This window comes from Rutilus rutilus (genome assembly GCF_951802725.1).
Source record: "Rutilus rutilus genome assembly, chromosome: 16".
Classification (NCBI taxonomy): domain Eukaryota; kingdom Metazoa; phylum Chordata; class Actinopteri; order Cypriniformes; family Leuciscidae; genus Rutilus; species Rutilus rutilus.
In genome coordinates this window covers 27,646,101-27,666,162 of record NC_140224.1, presented here as the reverse complement: position 1 = coordinate 27,666,162, position 20,062 = coordinate 27,646,101, and the positions used below count along the sequence as shown (strand labels likewise).

The following is a 20,062-nucleotide window of genomic DNA, read 5'->3' as shown; positions in this document are numbered from 1 at the left end:
GAATCATAATTTTTCGTGGCACGTGTTTTACACAAAATTTCCTTTAATTCCAGTCTCATTGATGGCACAGCTCTCCAAACATTATTATTCTTGGTTATGAGAAATTAAAGGGGTGGTATAATGCCTTTTTCACAAGATGTAAAATAAATCTCTGACGTCCCCAAAGTGTGTATGTGAAGTTTTAGCTCAAAATACCCCAAGAGATATTTTTATATAGCATGTTAAAGTTGTCACTTTTTGAGGGTGAGCAAAAACGCACAGTTTTTGTGTCTGTCCCTTTAAATGCAAATGAGCTGCTGCTCCCGGCACAGAGGGCGGAGCTTCAACAGCTTGTGTCCTTTTACCTCACACAGACATGCACTGAAAACTTCAAAAACATTTTGCCTTTTATGCTCAAACCAGAGTTAGAAAGATGGAGAGACTCAAGAAGAAGTGACAACATGTAGACAACATTTCTGAATGGTTAGTTGATGAATTTATGTAGCTTATGAGTAGTTATCATATTGATTAGCATATTCTGTCATGATAATCTATAAATCGTGTTCCGGGGGTGGGCTTTATGTAAATTTTAGGGTTAGTGATGTCACTAACCCGGGAGGAATGTCGTGTAGTCCCTACCACCTGTTTGTTGTAGTCCTTAAAAAGCAATTTATTTAAAAGAATATTATCTCCCTTTGCTTTGAACGTTGAGCGTCATAACTTTGCAGATGTTGTTTATGCTCAAACAGCAACATTACACACTTAACTAAAGTTAGAAAAGTGAATTCAGAATCAACCACCCCTTCAAGTATTGCTCATATTTTCCATGCTGCAGAGCCTTCTAATCCTTTCCTGGACAACACAACATTCCTGGAGTACATTTTCCTTTTTCCTGTTATTCAGAGGGCATTGTTATTCTATTTGTGTGTGATAACCAGGAAGAACACAGGAATACAAATCTTTAAATGTTTACAGTATTGTTGATGGATCATTTTATTGGAACATTCACTCTGGAAATAAAAACATGGAATGATCAGATATATACATATTCAGTCTGTCTGTCTTTTAATGTTTTTGTACTATTCAAGAGTACCATCCTGAAATAGTTAATACATTTTTTGGAATTAAAATACTAAATTATAGTTTATGTACTTTTTTACAGGTTTTAAAGAGCCTAAGAAAAAGTTTGACAAGCACAGTTTCCTTGTATTTCCAATTGAAAGGAAGTTGGAGCTGGACATATCGAAGTCCCACTTAATGTATGTAATGTCACTGTGTTTTCTGATGTTTTTAGAATTGCTTTCTATTATATTCAACACTTTTCAGTAGAGAAATAGCAGTGGTCTGACCATATCGCTACAGCACTGACACCTAGTGTTCCTTTAGGTTCGATAAACATGAGTGTGCTTCCATCTAAGCTATACCAAAGTTAGACATTTCACTTATACTTGAGTGGAGAATTTAATAAGAATAAGATCCTTTCTTAAATATGCACCGGATATATTAATTATAAGCACAAATGATTGCTGATTTGAAAATGCTGTATGCAAGCTTCTCAATAAAAGCTAGCATAATCGAGAGGAGTGTAGACTTGCAGCTTGTAGTTTTTTAAATAGACATAAATAATCAGATGTCAAGATTCCAGTGCATTGAGAAGATGATTTCCAGATAGCAAAAGGTTTGAGCAATGCAGACAGGATTGCTTCAGGGGAAAAAAATAAGGAATTCCAACATATCTGGGCAACTAGAAGCAAACATGAAGACATTCACATTCTTAAGGGGTCTTTAAATTGTGGTGTATATAATAAAGTAATTCTCACATATCCTATACTATCTATCTATCTATCTATCTATCTATCTATCTATCTATCTATCTATCTCATCTGTGATGTACTTGTATGCATTACTCATAAGATAATTTCTCAGCCTATGATGCGATTTACATAGTTGTAGAAAAAGCTCTCAAGTCTTTTATGTATTTATGGCTAACTATACAACCTTATGCACATGCTGTTCTAATTAAAGCAAAGAACTTCACCTGAACCAAAACCAGCTCTGTTACTTTAATTTCCTATTATCACTGTAAAGCTGCTTTGAAACAGTCCACATTCTTAAAAGCGCTATATAAATGAGGGTGACTTGACTTGACTTGAACCGCTTTATATGATATTCACTTTAAATTAGAGTTTATGTCCACAGATCCTTTCAGTAAATCTTTGTAGTTTGCATCCAAATGCGAGCTAAAATATGGCTGGTTTAATCAAACATCACATATTTACATGTAAAGATCATTAGAAGAAAAGGTATATCCATGTGATAAACTAGCTGAAGAGTATTTACAGTACCTTTATGAAAATTTCAATACATTTTTACAAATATTCACACATGCACCAAGATGGTATTTTAAACATGTTATTCTTAAAAACAACAATAACTGCCCAAAGAATAGAAAGATAAACAACCTTAGGTCATTTTAAATGATAAAATGTTTATTTTATTATTTTTATCCACATAGAAGATAATTAATCTTAAACTGATTTCTGATCATATTCGGACACAATTTCCAGTAACAGTCCATCTAAATGTCTTCATTAATCTATGCCTAATTTCTCATAAAAAGAGAAATATATTTTGTTTACATTACCTACTTCTTCCTGTTCTTTTAATCAAAGCCATTATATAACATACATACCTGTATATATTTAAGCTCCACGAGAACATGAGAGCAAAATATGGATTTCTCACACTTTTATGCATCTATACAAACAACAAAGAACCTGACATAGGAAGGTGAGATTTGTCACAGTGAGAGTCCATGTTTCCCTTTATTGTTCTTCAGTTTATAAAGTAAAGACGTGTTTTGTCTGTTTTGAGAGAAGAGACCTTCCTCTTTATCTTGGGCCAAGGTTGGTGGGAGGAATCTTAGCCGTCGATGTGCCCTTCTTGTTGGCATAAGCTTTCACGTTCAAGTTTGTCCCTTTTGGTTGAACTTTCAAATAGAAATGCAACTGGGAAGAAGAACAAATAAGATATGTTAGTTTGCTATTGTAAAAAAACAAACAAAAAAAAAATCAGTAAAGAACAGTGTATCTATGTATTGTTTATCACCTGTACAGCTTCAGCCGGTCCCACTGTCACAATGCTGGTAAAGGGTTGGTAACCTAGTGCAGAAGCCGTCACTGTGTAGGTGCCCGGCAAGAGCAGACGGAAGTAGTCTCCATCAGTCCCTGAGACAGCATCAGACACATGAAATTAAGTATTCAAACTTAGACATACTACAAAATCAGCTTTTAATGTAGAACAACACTCACCGCAGGTGATATCGTGGTGTACGCCTGCCACCGAGATCACTGCATTGCTAATTGGGTTGTTGTTCTCATCATAAACCATGCCTTTTATACCATGGTGCACCTGGAGGACAGGAGAGAGTCACAATGTCAACCCACCCTCATGTTGTATTGTCATGTTGGTAATTTTTTTTCCGAAAGTGCTAGTAAACGTTATCGCATTGGACTAAAACTTGCTAAACTTGCTGACTTTTCTTACACAGGCTATAACAACTTGAAATTTTCCGGAAATTTACTTCTTTTTTTTTATTCAAAACCTGTGCTTATTGAAAGAAAACAAGATGACAAAAAGATTGAATCCAATATTTGTTGAAAAAAAATTGCATAATGAGAGAATCACACGCAATTTAAAAGGCTGGTCATTTTTGACTGGGAACACCAAAGGTCAAGGATTTCCAGCACAGCTCAAGGGTTAAGCTTTCATTATGGTCAGGCACTGCACTCAAAGTGGTAAACCGATTCCATCCATTACTTTAAATGTGCTAGCAAGCAGTGTAATGTTACCTGAACTCACAACGTGACCCCTGAAGGTTCATATCAATTTCACATTATAAGTATCTGGGGACAGGTTCATTACCTGCTGGTGCCATAGTGAACCAATTTGTCTTTCTTACCTGTGTCTGCTAGAATACTGGCCCCCTTTTTACCCGTTTGATTTTGAATACAATGCTCTCCAATTCCATTTTGTTCTGACTGCAGAGTTTGAACTTCTACTTGTTTCATTACAGGCATACAGAGCTGAAACTAAAGCAGTAAAACAGTCAAATGCGAGAAGGGAAGTTCCTCACCTGCTCCATGTAGGACACCAGAGCCTCTCTGTTGGCTAGCCACTCGCTGGCGAGAGCCGTCGCTGGAGGAAACTTATCACAGCTGAGCTCCAGAGTGATCTCAAAGCAGTTTGTGTGGAGGTAGTTGAAGTCCTGCATCCCTTCAGAAATATTGAGGAATAATTATTCTTAATTGCACATTAAAATGTAGTATGTACAGCACAAAAAAAACCACCAAAAGTGGAAAAGATGCCCCACATATTCCAAATTCACTTTTTTTTTTTTAATCAACCATTTTTGTTAGTTTTATTTTATTTTATATAGAGCTTCTAAAGTTATATTTGCAAGGAAAAATGCACACATACTGTATAAGAAACACTTCCACGTGTGCACAAAAAAAAAAAAACAAAGGAGGAAGAATTTTTGTATGTGGATATGGGAAACTATTCACATGCTCACACATGACCATTTTCTGCTTGTGTATTGGTTTCCTTTCCTGTTGTTGTTTTTTTTTTTTTTTTTTTTTTTAAGTAATTTTAGGGAAATATATGACCAACAACAAAGACAATCCAAACATTTATTTGAAAATCAATTAGAAAATTGACCCTTAAAGAAGTTAATTTCACTGGTGGAATTACACTGGTGCTGGCACTAGTGAAAAGCTCTAAACTAGAACACAATCACATGTCCTTAAAGATAAAAGTGCTTGTAATTTCCAAATTTCAGCTAAATTACAAGGCATTTAGATGAGACAAAACCACAAGCCTTGTTGAAGTAATTGAACGAGAACCGTGGTATGTAAAATATAACCCACCCTTAGATAGAGAGTACCAGCTGGCTCCATTTGTGATTCCTTCATCAAAGTAATCGCCGCAGTTCCAGCCCTTATGCATCCAGCTGTGGGCATAGGAGTACGTCTTTGCCAACTACACACACACACAATACAAAAACACACAAATCTGTAAATATTCACCAGGGAATTGGGAAAAACAACGGTCAGCTCTTCATTAGGAGAAGTGTGTGATTTCTGTGCAACTTCTCTGCCTTGAGAAAAAAACAACAACAACAAGACTTAAACCAGCTCAAGCTGGTTTGCTGGTCTAAATTTAACTTCCAACCTGATCAGGCTGGTCTTTTGTCTTGTTTTAGTAGGGTTTTGTGCTTTTGGCCAGGCTGGAAGTCTCTGTATAGATCTAATCTAACCAATAGCAGTTAGTAAAGGCAAATCTACTTTTTTATGCAACTAAGATAAGTTATGACCAGTCTTAAAGAAAAAAATTAGATGACTAGTCTAGGCAGTTTATACAACTGCAGATAAGACCATCTTAAACCTGCTTAGACTAGCAAGTCAGCTTAGGTTGGTTTAAGTGTTGTTGTTTTTTCCGCAGAGAAGTGACACCATACAGAATTGCAAAAAAAGAAAAGAAAAAAGAATGATTTAAAACATTCCAAACTCCACCCATCTGCCATTTGTAAAATGATTTGATAGTGCCACAGAAACACAGTGTTTACACTTTTTTTTTTAAAGAGATATAAGCTTACAAATGGCTTACAATTGCTTGTGGACATTAAAGGAGCTGTATGTAAGAAATGTATTTCAATTAATCATAAAATGGCCCTGATATGTCACTAGACATTAAGAAATCATGTTCATTTCAAATACTTATATCACTGACAACAGTAGTCCGGCCAGGATATTGTCATTTAAAAAGTGAAGTTGCAGCCCTCAACTGATGTTGATGTTGTCATGTTGTGTTTTGGCCTGATGCTCCACCCTCCACCTATCTACCAATCACGAAGTCAGTAGTGTTTCGGCATCCGGGTTGCCAGCTCTGCTCTAGTTACCACAGCGGCAGCTACAAACGTTCCTGCTGGATCCTACAGCCTATCTGGCAACCTCGAGTCAGGGGGGAGGGGGAGGGGATACACCGCTCTACAGTAATTTGAAAGTGATTGCAGTACCAGTTTTGGCCACAATCTTACATACGGCTCCTTTAAACTTTTTTTAAAGTAGAAAAATCACACAAATAACGAAAAAAACACAACATACCTTTCGAAATATTTTATCATCAGAGGTGGCCGAGTATGTTGTTTTGCCTCTTATCCGGGGCTCCCGAGACTTATCGAAGGGGTAATTGGCAACTACAGCTCCACCGTGGAGGTTAGCAGACAGAACGAAGTTATAATTCTGCATCCATTTTATCACTGCTAAAGTCTCCGGCTCAACCTGCAAGAACCAAAAATACAGGGAAAAGCATTCAGATTTCAGCCTTTGTTTTAGGTTTTTGCGCCATGACACTCCAGCAACGTTCTTTTGGAATATTCCTTCAGCTCTGCTATCTGAGAGATCTGACATGTGGTACTAGAGGTGAAGGGATAATAAACCTCCACCTGACCCTGTTGCATTAAGTAAAATCAGTCCAGTTGGCTCCTTAGAGATGGCTGCTGGGTTATTGATTCCGTTCGTGCTCTGTTTTGAAGAGACTGTGTATTTATTATGCATGGATCTGTATATATAAACAACCAAGCGTCCCTTTGGCCCCAGCTGTCATTGAAGAGTCAGGTTTCATGCTGTGAACTCACACAGATGTTTTTCACCCTGCTTAGGTCTGTGTAGTGCAAAACCCACACTAGGGTCAGAGGGTCACGAGCGGAGTTTGATGTGAGAGTGACAGCTCTTGACTCGCAGAGAAATGATTGGAACTTGTCATATTCCTCCGACTGCAGTTCTTCTGTTGTTATCCTGAGGGACGTGTGGCTGCCAGTGAACATACTTCTCCAAAGCCGGAGTTCTCATTTTAGGGTAAGGAAAATACATAGATGTTCCTGGAAAGAGCTGTTTAAATGGTTTGTATTATTCTAGTGAGCTCTTCCAAAAAATCTGGGAATTCTTTCATTTTATTACATAAAATCAAGAAGAAATGTGTAATATTCTATTTCTAGAAAAGTACTTTTCGTACTAAAGGTCAGATGTTCCTGCTTCCATCTAGCACAATATGTTCTTTGTAACATTCTCAAATCATGATGGATGGCATGGATACACACAGATGAGATTTACTTTATATTACTCAGCAGGTTGTGAAAGGCAAACCAAAATATCCAGAGCTCATGATGAAGACTAACAGCAGTACAAGCTAAAAAAAGTCCATTTACACAAGCCAAGGCTCTCTATTTTGTGAAAGGTGGGCCTGTTGGCGATTGATAGAGAGCAGACCGGCAGAACGAGAGCTGGGTGGGTTACTAACAGACTAATGGAGAGCTTAAGTGAGCTGTCCAACTGTAAAAACAAAAACGTTTTTCTTTGCAATGCAGGAAACTGGCACTATCCTGTATTTTACTTAAGATTGGAACAGGGATTTATCTATGTGATGTCTATGTATACAAGATTGTTTGTGCATTAAAAAGGTCACCCCATGAAAACATATACAGATCCTGTAGCTCAGTTGGTAGAACATAATGTTAGCAACGCCCATGTCATCGGCAGGCCAGCAGAACGATCCACAGATATCTGAATCTGGGATTCAGTCACCACGTTTCATGTTTGTATAAGCAATGCATGTTTTATTTTTTTTTTGGTTTCTTTTGTTCCATAGATTTTACTCCAAAATCAGTCCAATCAAAGGTTTGATTCCCAGGGAACACATATAATGATGGTAAATTAACAACACCAGTGCCGGTTCCTCTTAATGATTCAAGCTCCTTATGGGTTAAGGAATAAAACTTTGGGGAGAAAAAATGATGAGATGATTTCAATAATAAATAAATTCAAAACAATTCATAAAAAGCTCAGGCTCATAAGAGTCATGAGATTTTGAACTGGTTGCACTCTATGTTTTTGACTTTTGTTTTGACTGAAAAGTATCATCTCTACAGTTCTTGTATTTTATTAAAATGGAACGGGTTCTCAACATGAACCCTGAGTCGCTTTAGGTAAATAAATCTCAAAATATACACACTACTGTTCAAAAGTTTGGATGTATTTTTTTTATGTCTTTAATGCTTACCAAGGCTGCATTTATTTGATCAGAGATGCAGTAAAAACAGTAATATTGTGAAATATTATTGCAATTTAAAATAACTGTTTTCTATTTTAATATATTTTAAATTGTAATTTATTCCTGTGATGTCAAAGCTGAATATTCAGCATCATTTCTTCAGTCTTCAGTCTCACACGATCCTTCAGAAATCATTCTAATGCTGATTTGGTGCTCAAGTAACATTTCTTATCAATGTTGAAAACAGTTATGATGCTCAATATTTTTGTGGAAAGCGTGATGCATTTTTGTTCAGGATTCTTTGATAAACAGAAAATTCAAAAGACCAGCATATACGTGAAATAATAATCTTTTGTAACATTACAAATGTTTTTACTGTCACTTTTCATCAATTTGACACATCCTTGCTGAATACAATTATTAATTACTTAAAAAAAAAAAAAAAAATCTTACTGACCCCAAACTTTTGAACAGTAGTGCACATAAATGGTTAGCATATATACAAATATTTTGTGTTATCGTTACCCTATCAAAGAGGATCTTATATTGTCTATCTCAACATCTTTCAGCACTTCCAAACCGCTACACAAGCTTCAAACAATGCGCATCAAAAAATCATGTGAGTTTGCGCGATGGGACGCATAACTGGAAAAATCAGCGGAAAAATCTTGTTGCAAAGCATCTGAAATGCTGTTTTGGTCATTCAGAAGTCTGTCGTCAAAGTGGTTCAGTGTAAATCCCTTCCAGAACTGTCTAACACGATCAGAATCTGCCTCCGAAAGCAAGATAACACGTTTATTGCATTTCGTCTGCGCTCTGAGACGCAAATAACTTATTATATACAAAAAATATTATATACAGTGGCTTTTCCTACTTAGTGATATTTTAGCAGCAGTTTATCAGGAAGTGATGATTTTGTCCTCTTCGGCTCACTGGATGGAAACTGCGTTTTATTCGCAAATGTTTTATGCGATATTCGAATTTTACGCACAAGTTAAATTCGCAACTTTGGATGGAAGCTATTGTCTCCTCTCCTATAGAGGTGTATGTGACACTGATTGATGATCACCTGTAATTCCCAGTTGTCTGGCAGTGGAAGGTGGTGGTTTTGGCCGTTGTGCTTCTCGTAGTAGTACATAAGAGCATTCAGGTCTGGGAAGTTGCGGTTCAGGTCTACCTCCTTTGCGTTTCCACGTCCCACTAAGTAGCCGTTGAATTCTGGACCCTGTAAATCGGATAAAGAGCACATCATTTCCTATTGTTTAAGTACCGTTTTGGGAAGGATATCACCTTTTAACATTCTCAATATGTCAGGTGTGAAATGTATACCTCAAGTAGTTTATTGTGCTTGTGTGTGTTGTGTAAGCGAGTTAGAGCACGTTAAATAGATCCTGTCTGATGCTGAGGTATAGTTTCCTTTGCTAGTTCTTGTCTGGTCCATTGAGACGCTTGATAACTGGGTGTATGTGCCCACATTCAGCCTCCATTTACTGCTGGACATATAATTAGTCTCAGTGATCAAGGAAGAGTCTGTATTACTATAATTTGGCACTCTAGATGTGTGAACGTTGTAGGTGTATGGACTCTGTTCCAGAAAAAAATACTGTATGTATTTTGTGAGTTCTTCTGGTGTAATTAGTCTCAAAAGAAAGCCAGCAATGCACTCTGGGATATGACTGATTCCTAAATAACAAACTAGAGGCCACCAGAGACTTACAACACTCCCACACCACAGCTGCCACACTGAAGACATAAGTGTATATGCATGCTCACATTCACACCACGCTCTGTTGGTCACGGATTTTGAGCTGTGGCGTTTTAGTATACTTGTTTTACAGTGTAGATTAGCTACTAAGGGCTGTATACCTGCCTGGCAGCCACCTCATATCCATCCGGGTTCATGGAAGGAAGGATGTGGATCCGTGTGTCGTGGATGAGGCGCGTGATTCGCTCGTTTCCTGCCCGGTATTCCTCGCACAGGAACTGGGCCAAGTAGATGAGCAGCTCCCTGCCGAGCACTTCGTTCCCGTGCATGTTCCCAACGTACTTGAACTCTGGCTCCACTGAAAAACACAGGTCAGGTGACCGCCAGTCAGGAAGTCATGAGGTCATAGGGTCACATCCGTGAATAGCACGCAAGCAACAAGCTCTATGCATGCATATGTAGCAATTCAGAAGCAGCAACTGTATGAATTAAGACCTAATATGTAATATGAAGCTCTAAAGGTACTGCAAGGATTGCCTACAAGATATTTTGCGATCATTTACTCACCCTCATGTTGATCCATGACTTTCTTTTGTGGAACACAATAGGAGAAATGTACATTTTTTAAGACAATGAAAGGGAATGGCTCCAAAAAGCACCATATAAAAGAAGTTCATACAACTTATACATTACATTCCAAGTCTTCTAAAGCCATATGTGACCCTGGACCACAAAACCAGTCACATGGGCCAATTTTTTGAAATTGAGATTTATACATTAATAAATAAGCTTTCCATTGATGTATGGTTTGTTATGATAGGACAGTATTTGGCCGAGATACAACTATTTGAAAATCTGGAATCTGAGGGTGCAAAAAAATCTAAACATTGAGAAAATGGCCTTTAAAGTTGTCCATTTATGTTCGCGATTGTGCTGCATTCACTCACAAAAATAAATGTTTTATATATTTATGGTAGGAAATGTACAAAATATCTTCATGGAACATGATCTTTACTTAATATCCTAATGATTTTTGGCATAAAAGAAAAATCGATAATTTTGACTATTGGCTATTGCCACAAATATACCCGTGCGACTTATGACTGGTTTTGTGATCCAGGGTCACATATAATATCTTTGTATGAAAAACACACCATATTTAGTCACAGAAAATTGAGCGACATGAGGGTGAGTAAATGATGACTGAAGTTTCATTTCTAGGTTAACCATCCCTTTAAAACAAATTCACTTTTCCATCAGTGGCATGCGGTTGAGTAAGCTGACACTGTAAATGCTCGTATCAAATATGAATGAATTCAAATTCATCATTTTCCTCCTACAAAAGCTTTTTGAGGGTTTAACAGCACAGCAGGCCACTCTCATCGAAATTCCTGTCTCACAGCCAGTTGTCAGCTCATTATTCACAATTATCTCCTCTAACAAGTACCAGCAGATTTCCGTTTGTTCTTTTTTGATGCGGAAGTGAGTGATGGCGAGACTGCAAATCTAATTAGCCACTGTGTGCAGGCAGACTCATCAGGCACAGTCTTCCAATTAATCACCAAATAATTAAATTAACTGTGCTGTGCCACTGCTCAAAGAGTCACAAAATGGGTGGCCTTGACATTAACGCATGAACATTGTTTAAAAATCTTAAGGGTCAGGTGGTCACAAGGACTTTGCCCACTCTGCTGTATCGGTTCCTGTTTTTGTACTCTGTGTGGAACATGTATACATCCTGCAATTCTCTCAGAGGTTTTACCTTTGTACGCGTATTGCCAAGAGAAGCAGATTTTTTTTACACTGCAAAAAAAGGATTTTCTTACTCAGTATTTTTGTCTTGGTTTCCAGTACAAATATCTAAACATTCTTAAATCAAGATACATTTACTTGAAAAGCAAAATTACTTTAAATATTAAGTCTTGTTTTCTGAAAAATTGCTTAAAATTTAGTGATTTTGCCTAAAATGAGAAGAAGAAAAATCTGCCAGTGGGGTCAGAAAATTATTTTGTTTTCGCTTTGAATTAAGTTTATTTTTCTGACCTCATTGGCAGATTATTTTTTCCTGTTTTAAGCCTGAACTCACTTAATTTTGATAGATTTTTCAGACAGGAAAACTTGGTCACACTTTAGATTAGGGTCCAATTCTCACTATTAACTAACTATAAACTACTTTTGCCTCAATAAACTCCTAATCACTGCTTTATTAATAGTTAGTAAGGTAGTTGTTAAGTTTAGGAATTGGGTTAGGAATGTAGAATACGGTTATGCAGAATAAGGCATTAATATGTGCTTTATAATTACTAGTAAACAGCCTATATCCTAGTAATATACATGATAATAAGCGACTAGTTAATAGTAAGAATTGGACCCTAAACTAAAGTGTTACTGAAAACTTAATATCTTAAGTAATTTTGCTTCTCAAGTAAATAGATATTTTGTTTAGATATTTGTGCTGGAAAACAAGGCAAAATACTAATTAAGAAGATTATTTTTGGAGAGAACATCTGATGGCAAAAATTGATTTGCTTTCGAAAGCTGATTTATTAACTTCTTTTGGTGATGGATCTTAACTACTTCCAGTAGCAGAGTGTTTTGAATTTGACTGAACAAAGGAACAAGGTCTACAGACTGAAACAAAGAGGGAAATGTTACTGCTCAGCAGCTGTTCTTTCATATTTCAAAAGATACATTGGAGTTCTGAATCATCTTTTTTTGAAGTATCAGATGTTTCTCCTGAAATTCCTTGTAAATAGAGACAATTGTTGGCTTACAAAGCATAAACTAGATCATTTGTTTTCATCTTTGATAAGTAATTTTGGGATTTGATTCCTAAACTTTGGTCTCTTGGCCAATCTAAGGTAAGTTTAAGATATTGTTCTCTTCTGGAACTCTAGAGGAGACACATGCAAGATTAATGAGCTCTTGTTCTCAATAGAATCATCTGAGAAGCAGAAGTGTCCATTTGCTCTCTGTTTTTACGGAAAACAATTGAGCTATTAAGCATTCCGATTTTTCATTCCAGTGGGAATGTTTTTGTTTTAGATTAACAACAAGACCGGTGTTTGCTCCTGTCTGCAACATTTAACACACCACATCTCCAGGCACATACTCCCCCTTAAACCCATTACTGTCCATTCTTAAATGCAATTTGCTGTATCTGAGTGTTTGAGGAGCAACAAGATAAATCAAATTGACGGTCAACGTTGGCTGGCCAGACAAACTCATGAATGACCAGTCAAAGCTTGATTTCAACTGTTAAGTGCTTATCTCAGAAAACAGCCCAAATTATGCAATCAAACCACAATTAAGCAATAATTTTGGTTTGATTGCATACTTTGGGCTGGCAGCTCTGGCAGCCTTACAGCCTCAGTAGGAACAACTTGCAAGAGTTTTCTTGAGCTATATGTGAGGAATTTAATGCCTTGGTACAAGAGTAAAGAAAAGACTCACATGCTTCATGGATGCCAGGATTATCAGTGAACTCCAGGACATATAGGTGCCGTCCCTCCACGCTGCGACCGATGCTGTAGATGCGAGTGATGTAGGGGCATTCGCTTTGGACAGCAAAAAGAGCTCTCACCATCTCCTCATATCCATGGTGCTGGAAGTCAGACGCCCCGGTCAACGAAGCCTCGAGCCCCAGAAGCAGCGCCCCAATCCAGATCAGAGAGCTGCCTGACAGCATGGTCCCAGACTGCTCCGCAAACAGAGCGCCACTTCTTTTCCTCGCTCTCTTTCTCAATCCTGCTCTCCCTGTTTGCCTCCTCCCTCTGGACCTCCTCTCACTCCCGCTTAGAAGAGCAAGTAAGGACGGCCCCTCCTTTCTCTCTCTCTCTCTCTTCTGATTCCCTCACCCATACCATTTGTGTGTGTTTACTCAATTGGCATTGTTGGAGATGTGAGAGTTGACATCACATATGACACCTCAACTTTGGCTTTACGCTCCTCACACACCAAACCTCCCCCTCTTGTGTTTTTCAGTGCTATGACCTGCGGTTAGTCTCTGACTAGCTTTTGAAAGCATGATTACTGATGATTTAACTAAAGAGGAATAAAAGCAAACAGGAAAGGGAGGCTTTATTTTTGGGGAAAGGGATGTGATTAGCATTTACTCTCCCACTTTCGCTCCAACACTAGCTCATTCATTAACTCAGAGTAAACACACTCTGAGCCTGAGAGGTTAGTGCTTCTACTGGGCATTCTGGGAAAACAGACCATGGGGGACCAAAGGTTTCAAATGAGCGCTGTGGAACTGACCCCCTGAGACCCTCCTCCCATCACCTCTACTATAAACCCCAGGAGCTGCTGTCCATCACACTCACTATAACCTGAATGTTAGTACTGCAGTTGTTGCTTTGTTACTGATTTTATATTCATTCTCAATAACACCACGGGTGGAAATGTAACACCTTTTGCGTTGACCGAACAAGCAGGCTGTTTACTCAATTGTCCATGTGTTTTTGTCATTACCGACTACCCTTGCTGTTGCCAGACTAGCCATTTGGCTTAAAGTCTGCATGAAACGGAAGTTGTGATAGGCTTTTCTTCCCTATTGTAATGTATATCCAAGTGAAACGGCTTCTTGAAGAAGAAAAAAATGTAGGGTGAGGCTTGATTTTGTCCATCGGGAATTGATTGGATTGTTGGATGGTTGTGGTTTGCTATTGCTGTAATCTCATGTGAGTGACAGGTTGTCCCGCCCTCACGCCGAAAAATGTGTCATCAGAGAAGAGATGTCATTGCAAGAAGAAGGGGAAGTTAAAAGTCATCATGAAATCAAAACTGGCGATTCTTATTTTTTATGGAATAAAGCATAATAAATTATTTATGCGTGCACATCATTATTTTTTTAATTCATTATCTTCCCGCAACACAGGCTCACTAGAAAAACTTACCTGTGGCAACATTTGAAAATGAACACTAGTAAAACAGCAAGCACTTTTGATCGTTTTCACACACATTTATGATTACAGGGGCAGATTATAGATTAATAAAGACTTGTTTTCACACGGCTCCATGCACAATTATGTTATGACCTCAATTTTTATTTTTTTTACCATAGTGCATGATTTGTAAACAAATATATTTCAGAGTTTGCATCACTTAACCATCTCAGCTTGTTCAGTAGCTCTGGTACAGAATTGTACTTGTGATGCGGAGAGCTCGGGTAGGAATCCCGTGAAAGACAAGTCATGATAAAAACAAAAAACAAGCTAAAATCAAAATGTTATGGTTACGATTGCGTTTTTATGTCACATTTGCTTTTGTTAACACTATCGGGTAGGTTTAGGGTTTAGTGTAAATACGCTATTTTAAAACGGAGCATTAAGCTTTTAGTGCCAATCGCCGGACATTTAAATTCAGAACTGCAGTGATACGTACAAGCTCCAACGTAATAAAACGTTGCCATATTCATATTCATCTGTTCCGGAAAAAATTAAACACGCTTTTAGCGACACTCACTTGACATTTCACTTTCGCGCAACGTATTTTGCGTTTTGCAAAAATTTTGCCACAGGTACGTTTTTCTAATGAGCCTGGGCTGTATTCCCGACATCTCTTCTCTGATGACGTGTGCATCGCCATGAGGGCGGGACAATAATCCTGCCCTTCTAGCAACCTGTCACTCACATGAGATCACAATAATTAACAAATGCGATCCAATCAATTACTGAGGGACAAAATCAAGTCCTGTCAATTCTGTCAACTCACCCTCATGTTGTTTCAAACCTGTATGAATTTCTTTCTTCTGCTGAACAGAAAGGAAGATATTTAGAAGAATATCAGTAACCAGACAGTTTCTGGTCTCATTGACTTCCATATAGTATATTTTTTTTCCTTCTATGGAAGTCAATGAGACCAGAAACTGGTCAGTGATGGTTACTGATATTCTTCTAAATATCTTCCTTTCTGTTCAGCAGAAGAAAGAAATTCATGAGAAATTCACTCACATGAGGGTGAGTATATGATGACAGAATTTTCATTTTAAATTGGAGTATCCCTTTAATACAAACTACACAATAGTAAGAGCTGAACTGTTGCTTCATTTATCCAATTTGGAAAAAGTGCTAATTTGGAATTCCACCATGGAAAAAGTGGGCCGGTCTTGGGCCTGAAACTCCCGGGCGTCATGTAAATAGTGAATCTGCCATGGCGCAAGCTCAACTGGCATTTAAAGGAATGGGAAATGAGACTATTATGGTGTAACGCCCGTAAATCCCAAAACACACCCATTACTCAGGTGCTCTTCGGTCATTTTGACCGGAACATTTTCTGTTTTGAATTTTTAAAAATCACAGCTTAATCAGAATGCTACGAAACTTGGTGACTTTTATTGCATTAGGAATGTGCACACACACACACACACACACACACACACACACACAAAAAAAAGATCTATATAGAATTTTTTTTTCCTGTTCTTCTCAGACACATTTCTCAAACCTATAAACAAAAAATCTCTATGTTTATTGTTTAATTTTGTCAACAGCTCATGGTTGTAACTATGAGCAATGTGTCACTCAATTTTTAGAAAAACGGATTTAGTGACATCCAGTGGATGAAGGTCATAACAACACATGCTGTTGTTAAAGGTTTGCCTGCAAATCAACAAAAGGAGCAACGATTTAGGTACATGGATGTGTGGAATTATTATATGATGAATGCAATCACGTAATTGTTCAGTCTTGCACACTTACAGCATCTTTCGGCGGCGGCAGTAGACAGGGTTGACACGGTTGACACTAAATCTATGGGTTCTAAAAGAAAAACCAACAATCATTTAATTTTAGGGTGCAGCCATGAAATTGTTTTCCTATCAAAATAACATGAGCTTAGAAAACGTAGAAAAATAACAGAAAACTTTTACCAGATTGGTACTCTCCACTGCAACTGATAGCTAAAAACAAAACAAAATAGTTCAATTAAATAATTCATCCCAAAAAAGACCTGCTTCACAATAAAGTATACCATAACTAAATTAAGAATGACTGCTTTTTGACTCACATTCCTGGTCGAGGGCACACTTGATTTCGTCTGTGTAAGAGAAACAGATATTTAGATATGAAAATCAAAAAATTAAAGGCACACTATGCAGTTTCCGGTTTTCTCAAACAGCGACCCCTAGAGTCGCTGTGGAGTACTTGTATTTAACGTTACTGTCGTAAATACCACTCACGCAGAGCCGTCTCTGCACTCTTCCGACCGCGTTTTCTTCGTCTTTTTCGTCGACTCGGCCATGATTCACGTCTGAAATGCGTGCTAGTGTCTTCCATAGAGGCTGCTTCATATGTTGTTGATGTATGTGACGTCGTGCCGTAAAGCAAGTCGTGGTTCTCGCGAGATTTGGCAGGGCGCCACCTCTCAAACCTGCATTGCTGGTATCGGGATGATTCGCCCTACTACGAGTTCGTTTACCATCGAAATTATCTTAAAGCTGTTATATTAAGGTACAAAGCTTGCATAGTGTGCCTCTAACATTTATATTTTACAATGCTGAAAAGGTTTGTGACACTTATTACCATTAAGTGTCTCGTGAGAATCGCTCACACAGATCAGGTCAATGTCTGCTAGCCATTTTAAGCACATGACCCCTTGACTGTATTCAATCTGACATGAAGGTGTCCGTTGATCAGACGTACAAATTGAGGCACGTTCCCCCATCTTCCTGAAGCAAGTGAACTTTTCTGCAGTCTGCTTTATTACAACAGAGTAGTTGCACTTTTCTACAAAACAAAACAGATTTTGAGAGTAAGTAAGGTTTTAAAATCCAATTTAACAAGTTATAGGACAAGTTGTAGGACAGTCACACCATTTTAAGTGTTGGCCATTTCATTTCATAATTCTTAATTCACTGTATTGCTTACTGTTTATTACCCACAATGCACTCTGTCTCTTTACATTATGGTAATAATGTCTGTCTCTAATACATTATTTACCATAATGTAATGCAGAGATGTCTTTTAAGTGGAAAACAATCAGCTACTTGTTAAGCTTGCTTATGTCAGAGACAGAAAATTGGGTCCCATCAAGTGTCTTTGAGTACCTTGTAATAACATTGAAATGAATCACTTGATACAGTGCACTTACTGTGTACATACATGTTTTTACATTGTACATGTATTTTTATAAATGTGACTGATGTAATTAATTTCTGTAATTACATGTAACACAATATTTAATTACACTTTAATTATAAACGCAACACCAAACCTGTCCCTAACTTTACCTATATACCTATTTACCTGCAATACAACATGAACACAATAAGTATATTGTTCCTAACTTTTTAAATCCAAGTACATAGTAGTTAAATACACCTGATACTGTATATAAAGTACATTATTAAAGGCACATAATATAAAGTGTGACTGAAAATTGTGAGCTGCCGGTGGAAACTCCACACTGTGAGTACTGTGGGAGTTTAGTGGAAGAAGGCTCACTCGGTAGCATGAGTAGTTTTAACACACTGCTTTGAGGTTTTGCTTTCTGCCACCAAAGCACCTTATAATAGACACCCAATAGGAATTATTCTTATCCGTAGCACAAATGGTGCAAGATGCCTTAGCGAGCACCTCTAAATAAAGAAGAAAAAATCTGGGGGAGGCCTGGGGGTTGATTTCTTTGTAAAAAGTGACACCTTTACACTGCAAGCAAACACAACACATATTGACCAATAGAAATGAAAATGTAGGAGAATGAAAAATTAATTTACCATTTTGAAGTGCATTACAGCAAGGAAAAAGGCAAAAAATCAGCATCTGCAAACAGATATAAAACACACTTTAAAATATACCACTCGAATCATTGTGATATTACATAATATGTAAAAAAGACACTAATCTAAACTCTTCAGTGTTATCAGTCTGCTGCTTGCCTGTTGACAGTTGACTTTAACCACAGATTAGTGGTAATGTATTATTTCTGCAAGTTGGAACCACCACATTTGGCCAATGACCACTCATATTCAAACGCGCATACCTACGGACTGAACTCGTAATGTGCATGTGCACGCCATCAGCGTTCTCACAGGTTCTCGTTTTTAAAGTTTGCGTAGAGAGAACTTAAAGAGTTTTCTGTTAAAGCGGTGTCGTGTTAGCGGCCCCTAGGTTAATAACTAATGATCGTTGCGACGGAAGTGAATCAATCAAAACTAAATTTAGCTGGACAATAACTTTATTCTAGAGCTGCTGTAAAGCCAAAACAATCTCTGTTACTTTAATTTCCTATTATCACTGTAAAGCCGCTTTGGAACAATCTACATTGTTAAAAGCGCTATATAAATGAAGATGACTTGACTTGACTTATTGAATGCTGGGTGCTTGGGTTCATGTTCCAACTCCACTTATATTTAGAACCTTATATTTAGAAAATTAATTAATGAGGCTTTTGGAAATACATTTTTTTTTTGATGAATCAAAATAAACAGTTACACTTTATTTTAAGGTGTCTGTGTTACAGTGTAATTACACATTTAAGTACTGAGTAATAGTAATTCATGTACTTACTATAGGGTGATGTTCAGGAATAGTGTTTGGTTTTAGGGTTAGTTGCATGTAATTATGCATCATTCCTAGTTATTACAGTAACTATGTAACGTGGAATAAACTTTTATTCAGCAAAAATGCATTCAATTGATCAAAAGTGTCAGTTAAGACTTTAAGTAAGAGACGTCTTTCAAAAACATACAAAAATAAAAACTTACATTCTCTAAGGTTTTGAAAGGTATATAGGGAAAATGTGTTGGTTGTAGTGGGACTGAAGCCCCTTTTATGATTTTTTTTATGAAGTAGATATTTAAAATAGTACATGATTATTTCACTGGGATTAATTATTATATTTTATATTTGAATTAAAAAATATATACAATTAAAAGTCTTTGTCTGGGACAAGGATAAAACAATAAAACAACATACAAATGAATGATGAAGGCATGATAAAAAAAGCTTCCTGAGACAATTGTATTCTTAAAGAAGAGATGGAGGTTAGAATAACCAAAAGGTGATTCTGCTTTGGCTTAAAGTCCACTGTCGTTACCGAATTACTCAGTATACCACAAAGACAACATTCTAAACATAATGGAATGTTTAGCATCGTAAGTGAATGGAACATTCTGTAAATTTCCTTGGTAAAACCGGTATTGTGCAACACATGACACAAATGTGAATGGAGAAAGATATGAAGCATACCAAGTTTTCCAATTTCCTACTCATCTTTTATTTATACTTTTACTGTAGAGCATCCATTATTTGCTTGCTAGCACAATTG

The 20,062-nt window shown here is 37.3% G+C and overlaps 1 protein-coding gene across 1 annotated transcript; it reads right to left on the bottom strand.

Moving 5' to 3' along the window:
* Positions 1-2,447: 2,447 nt before the first annotated feature.
* cpn1 (carboxypeptidase N, polypeptide 1) lies at positions 2,448-13,569 on the bottom strand. The gene is made up of 9 exons (XM_084434126.1): positions 13,247-13,569; positions 9,955-10,151; positions 9,158-9,313; positions 6,144-6,320; positions 4,908-5,019; positions 4,115-4,254; positions 3,291-3,390; positions 3,088-3,206; positions 2,448-2,987 (listed from the first exon to the last, which is right to left on the bottom strand). The coding sequence occupies exons 1-9, from the start codon at positions 13,479-13,481 to the stop codon at positions 2,871-2,873; spliced, it is 1,353 nt and encodes a 450-aa protein (XP_084290252.1). The 5' UTR covers positions 13,482-13,569; the 3' UTR covers positions 2,448-2,870.
* Positions 13,570-20,062: the final 6,493 nt, after the last annotated feature.